This window comes from Chinchilla lanigera, unplaced genomic scaffold (genome assembly GCF_000276665.1).
Source record: "Chinchilla lanigera isolate Chin_1 unplaced genomic scaffold, ChiLan1.0 scaffold00071, whole genome shotgun sequence".
NCBI lineage: Eukaryota > Metazoa > Chordata > Mammalia > Rodentia > Chinchillidae > Chinchilla > Chinchilla lanigera.
In genome coordinates, this window is record NW_004955472.1 from 2,645,360 (window position 1) to 2,655,857 (window position 10,498).

General features: G+C 45.2%; 1 protein-coding gene across 4 annotated transcripts in view; it reads left to right on the forward strand.

Moving 5' to 3' along the window:
* Positions 1–356: 356 nt before the first annotated feature.
* Aptx (aprataxin) overlaps positions 357–10,498 on the forward strand; it is an 18,679-nt gene continuing 8,537 nt past the window's right edge. Inside the window, exons 1-6 of one of the 4 annotated variants that reach the window (XM_013523036.1) lie at positions 398–457; positions 2,611–2,777; positions 7,506–7,642; positions 9,073–9,119; positions 9,331–9,630; positions 10,242–10,301. In XM_013523036.1, the coding sequence (XP_013378490.1) occupies positions 7,510–7,642; positions 9,073–9,119; positions 9,331–9,630; positions 10,242–10,301 (540 nt within the window). In that variant the 5' untranslated portion in view covers positions 398–457; positions 2,611–2,777; positions 7,506–7,509. Of the gene's footprint in view, positions 458–495; positions 822–2,610; positions 2,778–3,207; positions 3,241–7,505; positions 7,643–9,072; positions 9,120–9,330; positions 9,631–10,241; positions 10,302–10,498 lie in introns of those variants that run through there. The other 3 variants (XM_005401113.2, XM_005401112.2, XM_013523037.1) reach the window with 3 other exon arrangements.

Below are 10,498 nucleotides of genomic sequence, written 5' to 3' on the forward strand. Positions count from 1 at the left end.
CTTTCCTCCCCCGACTTTCCCTCCCCATGAAGCAAGGGAAGCTGACTCTAGTTTGGAAAGAAGCGGCATTCTTCCCGCAGTTCCCAGCTGCAGTTTAAAAGATGTCTGAAATGTAGTAAGCCTCTTCTTAGGAGACGTCACGAAGCTGCAGGGCTGCGCAGAAAGGCCACAGGAGATTATTGTCTCATGTCTCCCCACTCAGACTGAGAGGCAGACAGGCGAGCAGCCGCTACGTAGGGAGAAGCGGAAGGCGCCTTAGGCGGAGGCAACCATCAGGAATTGAGCTCGGGTTAGTGTGGGACCAACAAGGGCCGATGGTTTTAGCCAATCCTCGGGGAATGCATTGGTGACGTCACTGGCCGCGCCCCGAGACGCATCGTGACGTCATCCGGAGGCGCCGGAAGAAGAGATGAAGCACAGATGGACTAACGAGAGTGTACGGATCAGCCATCTCGAGGTAAGGCAGTGGTCCGCCTGCCTCGACTGTTGGCCGTCTGGGTTGAAAGCCAGGGTGGGCGTTAGGCCCGGGCCGCTGGTATCCGTGAGGGACGTGCCTGGAATGACGCGCTCACGGTCCTTTCTCGGCATGGTCCCCTGCTCCCGTGGGCGTGTTTCAGCTGGCGCTCACGTGGCCTCTGGCGTCCGAGTTCAGAACTAGTGCTTAGCTTGGTCGTAACGCAAGCAAGCAACCCGCCCCCAGGCGGCAGCGCATCCTGTGCTAGTGACGGTGTTTGCGCCGGAAACGTCCCATGAGAGGAATCGGAGGCCTCCTTCACGGCGTCAACAAGTCTTTTATGTTTTTATTTGTAAATGTTTGTCAGGTGTGTTGATCCCATTTATCGTAGGGAATTTGTACCTGTACATAACATATCTTGATTTTTGTTGACCCGCATTCTCCTCCCTTCAACCTTTCTTCCCCTCCCTTTTACAAAAAAGCTTTGTTTCCATTTTTTCCTTCTATTCTTTTTTTTCCTTTTCTTCTGTCCCTTCCCCTTGCTCCATTCCTTGTTCCCCTTCCCCTTTGAACTTACGGGAATGCCAGAGGAAGCGAGCCTTTCCCCATAGAGATCAGTGGGAGCAGTTCGACAAAAAAGGGTGTTTGGAATTCTGTTCCCCTTGGAACTAATGTGGTGTATAGGTTTGGAGCCCTTTGGGAATTTGACTTACATTGGGAATTTCATAGAGCGCTTGAGATAGGGTTGTTTTTGTAGGTAGAAGGCACAGATCTGTGCCCCTTCGCCTTAGTGGCAGTCCTCACTTTTCAGTGTTGTTTAACGTGTCAGCAGCTCCTGCTTTAATCCTGTCTATTAACGGCAGTGATACTGGAGTTGAGACTAGATAACTTGCTTTAGGTTACACAGTGAGTAGGTGGCGGAGTCGAACTTAATTCAAGCAGCCCAATTTAAGAGGACTTGAGTCCCACCACTCTTTTGATTTTCTTCAGCTGTTTATTAACTTCTATTAATGATGGAGCACATCATTCTATTACCTGTTGTTCTGTGGAGAACATTAAGGACATGGGACATGCTTTCCCTCCACTTTCTGCCTCTGCTTTCCTTAGAGAAAACAAACATCTGAGTGGTCTGATGTAGCTAAAAGGAAGGTTGAAATAATTTTTCCTGATGATATGGAATGGAAGAAACACTAAAATTGATTTCCTGTAAAAAAAGTTATTTGGATTTCACTCATCTTAATTTTCCTTTATTCTGAAGAGGGTACGTTGTCCCTCTGATCAAAGCACATCCCTTTATTTTTGCTTCTGACCTTTATTTTATGGTTTCACTTATGAAACCTTATTTTCATTCATCATTTCTGCCCCTTTCTGTCTGTGCTGCATTGATGAAAATATACGGTCAGTTTCTCAGATCTTCCTTAACACGTCTGTCTCAACCAAAGAAAGAAGTCTTTGGTGATCCACCTTCCTTTTGCTGTCTTCTGGTAAATCTCTTCCTCTTGTTACCAGACTATTTTGAAGAGTATTCTAAATTCTGTCCCCATTTTCTTACCTCCCATTTCCTTCTGCAGTCTAGCTTTAAGACTCATAATTTTCTGACAATTTCAGTGAAGTTACCAGTGATTGAATATCAAACCACATAGACATTTTTCAGTCATTACTGGATCCCTTTGCTGCTTTTCGATCTTGCTCATACCTCTTACAGTCTAGTTGTTATACATTTATTATAGTTTTTGTGTCAGTTTCCTCTCTTAGACTCTTGAGTCTTTTGAAAGGAGGGTGTCTGTATTATCTTTTTTTTTTTTTGGAGACAGGGTCTTGCTATGTAGTTCAGACTGGCCCTGAATTCATTATGTAGCCCCAACTCATGACGATCCTCTTGCCTCAGCCTCCTAAGCGCTGGGATTACAGATACGCACCACCACACCTGGTTGTGCATTACATCTTAATTCCCAGTATAAGAATAGCACAAGGCACATAATAGGAATGCAGTAATTGTGATTGAATGATCAACTGAGTGAAGCCAAAAAGTATATGGTGCAGTGGTTAAGAGCCCATTGTTTGAAATTAATTCAAATCCTACCTGTGGCACACATTGGCCGCGTGAGTGGAACGTGTTCCTTAACTTATTTGAGCCTTAACTTTCTCTTCCTTAGAATGAAAATTGTGAGTATTAAAATGAGACAGTGTGAGACATTGAGCACAGCGCCTATGATGTAGTATTCACTTCATACACATGCTGAATATCTGAGGAGCCTGGAGTACAAGACCAGGTCTAGCTCAAGGGATCTCCAGAGACCCTTCCTCCATGCTTCCTGAATAGGTAGGCAGTGATATGGTCTGTTCCCAAGATTATAATCTCCTTTGGAAAATAGAGTTGAATCCACATTAAGGACTCAGAACTGTGAAGGTAGTTCCGCCACATCCAATAACAAGATGTATAGAAGAGAAGTGGCTCGGTGAAGGCCTCAGGGAGGAGGTGAAACTTGAAAGTTGACTAAGATTTGGGTTTTTAGGAAGGCGGAAAAACTAAACCAACACCAGGAGACCAAATTAGGAGTGGCTTAGTTGGGTGTGGTGGTGCTTGCCTCTAATCCCATCACTCTGGGTGGTATAGGCAGGACTGTCACAAGTTTGAGCCCAACCCGAGTAGTTTAGTGAGACCCTTTCTCAAGAAGAAAAGCACTGGGGATGTAGGGATGTAGCTCAGCGTGAAGGCTCTGGGTTTAATCCCTTCTCTGCAGGAAAAGAAAGAAAAGGATTACTTCGCTGGGAGACATGATTTGGTACGTACCTGACGGATGTATGTGTATGCAAGGATGCATGTGTGCCTGGGGGAAGGGAAGAGAGGAATGGGTAAGTGGGGCAGTTTTTGTGCAAAGAGAGAGGGAAGTGAAACAAGTCACCTTGGGAGGGCTACAGTCTGAGGGTCTTAACTTCAAACCTGAGGGGTCTGGGGATTGATAGGGGCTGGACAAGTTTCTAGGGTATGCTAGATATTCCGGGCAGCCCCCAGCCACGTGTAGCTATGTTACCTTAAGTGGAAAAAAAACCTAACGTAAAAATTCAGTTCCTCTTTTGTACTAACTACATTTTATATGGTCCATCATCACACTGGGGCTGATTTACTTGGATGGGCAGGTTTAGAACAGTTCTATCATTGCAGGAAATCCAGTTAAAGAGCAGTGTTCTAGGATACAAGATTTTTGGCCTTGTGTGGGCTGTTACATCACTTGGGTTCTTTGAGGCAGGGTCTCACTATGTAGTTCAGGCTGGCCTTGAACTCACTCTGTAGCCCAGGCTGGCCTCAGACTCATGGCAGTCCTCTTGCCGCAGCCTTTCGAGTCCTGACATTACAAGTGTGCAGTACTGTGCCTGGCTCAGAATTTCTTTCCGATTAATCCCCACAACTCTGCAGTGGAAGATATGGAGCTGAAAAATAGAGGCTGGCAAATCCCGAGCTCTCTCGGGGGAACCCCATATGAGCAGAGTGTTCTGCCACTAGAAGAAAAGCCAGAGAAGGAGGGGAGATAGAGAAACACAAGAACACTTGGGAGGGGTTATCTGATCATTCACTTGCAAATATTTATGCTTGCTATATGCCAAGCATTGTAGTAGATACTGGTGATACATTGGTGAACAAAAACAGGCATGATGACCAGGTGTGGTGGCACACACCTGGAATCCCAGCACTCGGGAGGCTGAGGCAGGACAGTCACTGAGGCTAGTCTGGGCTTCATAGTTCAAGGCCAGCCTGAACTACACAGCAATACCCTTCGAAAAAAGGAATAAACAAAAAATCAAAACTGGTTGAAAATAGTATTAAAAAATAGGCACAATTTCTGCTATTATAGAGAGCGGAGTTTAATTGGAGTTTATGGAGTTTAACTGGAAGAACTGGATTGAAGATTCAAAACATCCACCCTGCATTCTCCGTATTCTAAAACTTCATTCCTGGAAGTTGGGTCTGGAAGCTAAAATGGGCTGTAACAGTTGCGTAAGCATTGTGCAGTCATCGCATCAGCTTTTGGAATAGAAAATGGGAACATCATGACTTCAGAACTTGGGGAGAATGAAGTCTGTATCGTATCTGCAGAGGCCAGGAGGCTGCTGCCATCCTGCGATAGCCAGCTGTGCTCCTGGCTGTCTGTCAGTTCACCTTGTCCCTGCTCTCAGACGGCTGTCCGCTGGCTTCTCGTGTTGTCAGCATGAATAGGCGCCACATGACGATTTCCCAATGCCCAGTGAAGACTCACATCACTTTTTAGTCCATTACCTGACCACGTATCAATTTCTGGCAAGTGCTAACAGGTACCCTTTGGAACACAGCAGGTCAAATTAGGGTCTGCCTGTAGCACCATCGTTTGGGGATCTTGGTGTAGGATTTTAGGTGTACAGCTGGCCCTCCGTGCTCTTGCATCAGCTTCTCAGCCTTGCTGAGCTGATCTGGGGCCTCTGGCCTGGGTTACTTTGACAGCCTTCTGACTGGGCTCTGGCTCTAGCTTTCCTCACTCCAGCTGGCCCACACACAGTTGTTGACAAAGTGTTCTTTGACTTCTGTTATTTCATCTTATTTTGAAGCACAAAACCTTGGCAGTTGTCTCCTGTTGATGATGTTGAATCTACATTTTTCAGTCTTGTGCTGACTGGGGCAGCCCCTCTGCTGTAGCCAGTGAAATCTGCTTTTTACTCTGACCTATGGCTTGCCATTGCTGAGTGCCGGCACTTGTGCTTTGAAAAATGAAACGCACCCTCTTCCTTTCTCTCCTTAGCCGTTCCCTTGGCCCCTGGCCTTCTCTAACTGTGGTTTCTGGAAGCCTTTCCTGACTAATACAGAACTTTAGTTTTTATGTGCTTACACTAATGCAGTTCCTATCTCTTCAGCTTTCATCTGTTCACTCTGCTTTATAGTGTCTTGTCTTTGCAGAGAGTAATGAAGCTGACTTTGAAAAATACGTTTTCTTCTTTCTTTGTTTATGAACACAAAGCTCATACAGAGGGCATAAATGCTGTTTTAACTGTAGGCAGCATGTTCCTGAGGTGTCTTAGTTACTTCCTCATTGGAGAGTCAAAACACCTGACCCCCACAAGTTAAAGGAGGAAAGATTTATTCTAGTTCATAGTTTGTAAAGGTTTTAGTCGGTTGTCAGCTGGCTCCAAGGCAGGGTAGCATGGCAGAAGAGAAACAATTCATGATGTGGCAAGCAGGAGGCAGCAAGACTTCCTTCCCTTTCTGTTCCTTCCAGGCTCCAAACCTGCTGGTAGGTGCCACCCATAACCAGGGTGGGTTTTCCCTCTTTAGTAAATTTATCACCTGCACCCAGAACTATGCTAAACCAATCAGTGGACTGACCTAATACCGCACATTCATCCGGTTACTCCCAGAAGCCCCACTGCTGAGTGCAAGAGGTTGGGGAACATCGAGATACAAGCTGTAACAGGGGGTGTTAGAAGCCTGCGCATTGATAGGATCCTGCAATCTAGGGAGGCACTTCTTGCTCAAACAGTAATTACCTTTTCTATCTTCTTGGATAAGAGGATAGTTCTTTTTATCCTCTCCTTGCCTCAGCTTCTGTGACATATCGACACCTCTCAAATAAGTGCATTCAGTCCGTTCCTTTTTCCTGAGCTTCATACCTGTATCCCAGATTGACTCTTGGTTCTTCCACAGGCAACTTAAACTAACTGTGTTTCACTGAAATTGGTCTTTCTTCACTGCTATCTATAAAATATGTCTTCCTTGATGTTCATTTCTTATTTTTTTTAGTCCTGCGTATTCTTCATTTTGGTTAATAGGTATCTCTCACATTAGAAACCTTTGTCTGCAGTCTCCCTTTCGTCCTGTCATTCCCCACGCGTCATGAGAAGTTAAATCTGTTGTCTAGATTTCTCTCGGCTCTTCTTCCTTTCCATGCACTTTGCTCCTGCCTTTGTTCAGGCCGCATCTCTTCTGTGAACCTTTGTTTCTTTCTCTTCTGGTACTTTATTGGCCATCAAGATTGTCTTTCGGGAGCACATCAGCAGAGTGGGGATGTGCCTCACTGATAGAGGTCTTGCCTTGCATGCACCAGGCCCTGGGATTGAACCACAGTAACACACACACACACACACACAGACACACAATGAAAAACCCCACATCAACACCTCCACTGTTGTGCAGTTTGCATATTGCACAAAGGCGTCACAATCACACATTAGGTATTGTAGATTTGCATATTTATTATGGCAGATGGGAGTAAAATGTATTGTTCTAATAAGTATGTTATTTCCATTAAGAAAGGAAAACCTAATACACAAAAAAAGACCTAAGAACTGACAAAACATCTTATTCTTATGTCCTAATTCTCTGGTAGGCCAACTCCTTCCCATCTTTTTCAACCTTGCATAATGCTGAGGTGGTGACACATGCCTGTGATCCCGGGGAGGCTGAGGCAGGCTGGGCATGAGTTTGAGGCCAGCCTGGGTTACCTAGTGAGTTCAAGGCCAGGCTGAAGTACATAGAGAGCCCTGTCTCAAACCCAAGCCAACCCAACCCAGCTCAGCCCTGCATAAATACCCTTCCTCATGAAATCTTTTTAAGTACTTTGCTCAGCTGCTATTAGTCACTCGGTTAATGCCATATTTTGTTACTCTCTCCTTAATAGTGCTTATATGGTAATAATTGGTATCTGAGTGTGTCCTGCTGTACTACACTCCGAATTCCTCAAGTACAGGGACAATATTGTATTCACCCCTGGGAGACTCAGCACGTAGACGAATGTCCCACACGAAGAGTATACCTATAAATGTGTAACAAGTACTTGATTGCTTAGCGTGATTCAGTCAGGGAGGTAAACATGTACCCATGTCATCTCATTTAACCCTTACAGCAGCCCCTTGAGTCCTGTCATTGTCAGATTTATAGGTTAGGAAGCTGAGACTAAGGAGGTGAAGTCACCCGCCTCAAGGTGCGCAGTGGTGGCAGTTACATGGTGGTGGCACCAGAGCCGAGCCCTGGAGGGCTTGGGCTTATGGACCTGTTTTCCTAGCAGTTCCTTGTTCTGTCTTTCAGAGTGATGATGCGGGTGTGCTGGTTGGTGAGGCAGGACAGCGGGCACCAGCGAATCAAACTTCCACATTCAGAAGCAGTTGTGATTGGGCGTGGTCCGGAGACCAGGATCACTGATAAGAAATGTTCTCGGCAGCAAGGTAACTGGTTATAAGAATGTGGACATTACCATATTTGGTTCTGGACAGTGATAACCAAATACACACATTTCCCAGGTGCTTTTGAGGGAGAGACCTATTATTCACCAAAAAATAGCCCCAAGTTCAAGAAGTCAGCTTTTTAGTCAGCAGTAGAGCCTCATTTATTCTACAAGAGCCTCATATTTATCCCTGATTCTGTCCTCCCCTTCAGGGCAGCCTAGGGTGCTGGGAGCAGGCAGGGCCCACCCTATTACAATGGGGTGGTGGAGGTGGGCCCTGTACCTTGTGTTGCTTTGCCCGGGGAGATGGCTCACTGGGCAGCAAGACTGATAAATTCTGAGTTTCTAGGCTGGAGCCATGTCTGAGGAGCAGTGGGGTGTGCATTAACATTGCCTCACACAGAGGGTCATATCTTTATGGGACTATGGCATCCAACTGTTCCCTTTCATAGGGTTTGATATCATGTACAGTGCTTCATTTCTTACTTGTAAGCTTTGGGCACGTTCATTGCCACCTGTAATGTGATCTCACAGCTCTGAGGATTCTGGATTTAGTGATCTGGAGTGTGTGGTACTGGTTATGGGCTTACCTGTGTGAATTAGTCCAAGTGGAAGGCAAAAAAAAAAAGCCAAGTTTGACCTGGAAAGGCCCAAGACATAGTAGAAGCTGCCACCGCTTTTCTTGGTTCCTCTCATCACTATAGCAACAGTGGGGTCATGTGTCAGCCTGCCCTCTGTCTGTCCGCCCTGGCACACAGCAGTGGTGTCTGTCTCAACCCTACATAGTTTGTTCACTTATCTGAACAGAAGTGCTTAGTAATGTTACCTCTTCTCACACATGCTCAGAATGTTCTGTCTCTGCACTGCTCTTTCTAGAACATTCTCTCCATTCCTTCCACTCAAGTCCAGTTGAACTTCCGTTTTCCAGTAACATTTTTTTACCTCCTCTGTTGAAAGCATCTGATAGTTGATTTTGTTTTTGTTTTGAAATAAGGTCTTGCTGTATTGCCCTGGCTGGTCTTGAACTCTTGATTATTTCTTAGCCTTGCTGGTGGCTGGCACTGCAGGTATACAGCACTACATCCAGCTTGATTGTTGGTTTTTTAATAGTGGAAGCCTGATTTAATCCTGAGCCAGGAGCTTGCATTCCTGTTGGGCGAGTCTGTAACCCTAAGTGGGCCAGGAGTTCTGTAAGAGGGAAACTTGGAGGGTATTAGCAATTGCTAAGGGAGTACGTATGCTGATGGTTAGTTTAGGGAAGCATTTGGAGCTCTGACAAAATGGCATTTGTAGCCCCAGCCACCTGCATATCAGGCAATTGCTCCTAGCTCTTTGAGGGAAGATCTGTATAGCTTCATTGTCCTTTAGGGAAGACAAGACCAAATGTCTGGCTTTTGCTGCATTTGTTTAAATTTTTTCAATCTCTTTCAGTACAGTTGAAAGCAGAGTGTAACAAGGGATATGTCAAAGTAAAGCAGGTATGTGGATAACTTGAATTTCCTTTTTGTACTTGTTTTTTTGTGCTGCCTTCAGAATGTCTGTGCTAGCCAGTAAAGGCTTCTCTGTTATGTGTGGAAGTGATGGAGTAATACAGCTGAACATTTCACACAGTAAGTGGTTGACATATTGGCAACTGTATTACTAACGTGTTATTGCTGTTACTATAATTTTTTTCTGATTATTCCGTAGGTAGGGGTCAATCCCACCAGTATTGACTCCGTCATAATTGGGAAGGACCAAGAGATGAAACTGCAGCCTGGCCAGGTTCTCCACCTGGTGAATGAACTTTATCCATATATTATAGAATTTGAGGAAGAGTCAAAGAGCCCTGGCCTAGGAACGCACAGGAAGAGAAAGAGGTCAGGCAGCAGTGATTCTATAGAAAGCAGTGCTGCTCAAGTAGCTGCCTCTGGGCCAGGGAAGGAACCTAGGAGCAATCCAAGCCAATGCTCTGTGCCCCCCGAGGAGAAAGGTACATCTACCAAAAAGGTGAGGGCACTGTTGATAGATGGTGTCGTTAAATGCGGTAAAGTGACTGCTGAATTGTTTTGTACACTGTAAAGCCAGGCACATATGGAGGGTATTAGTCATGGTGAGGGTTGTTAACCAAGATTAAAGAGTCACTTATTTGTGGCATGAAAATTTGGGTGAATGTCCTTTTATATGCTTTTCTTTGGAGTTGGTGCGGTAAGCCACCTGAAGGAAGGTAGGGCAGTAATGGCAGTGTACTTACCCCTGGACTAGTAAAATGGGTTAGTCATTTATATCTGTGGAGGGTTAGCACTGGAATGCTTTCCATATGTTATGAGATTCGTGTGCTGATGTTAAAGCGGCAGCTTGCTCAGCTTGGAGAGTGAGAGCCTCAGGGAAGATGTGACTCGCGCGCTGGCATTTCTGACCGCTGACACCCAGCTGTGAATACAGGAATGCTGTGGGAAGGGCTTATGGTTCCAGAGTAAGAAAAGGAGGTCTAGTTTAATTCTCAAACGGACCTTACTTTCAAGTTTGTTTGGGCTTTGCTGTCACACAGTATTAACTAATTGTAGATTTAATTATTGGCATTTTAGAATTTACATCGCCCTTTTGTTGTTCTTGTTCAGGAATCACTGAGCCACTGGAGTCAAGGCTTGAAGATTTCTATGCAGGACCCCAAAATGCAGGTCAGAATAACATTTTGGAGACGAAGTACAATCCATGTTTTACAGGACCACTCACAGAGACCGTGATTATACATGAAATTGAAGGATATCGGTCTTTCCAAGTGAGATTTGTTTTGCTGGACTGTTCTGTGAGAATAAGTGGCTTTTCCCTTTAGCAGTAAGATAGCAACTGGAGTTCTTTGGAGAGAAGCTAAGTT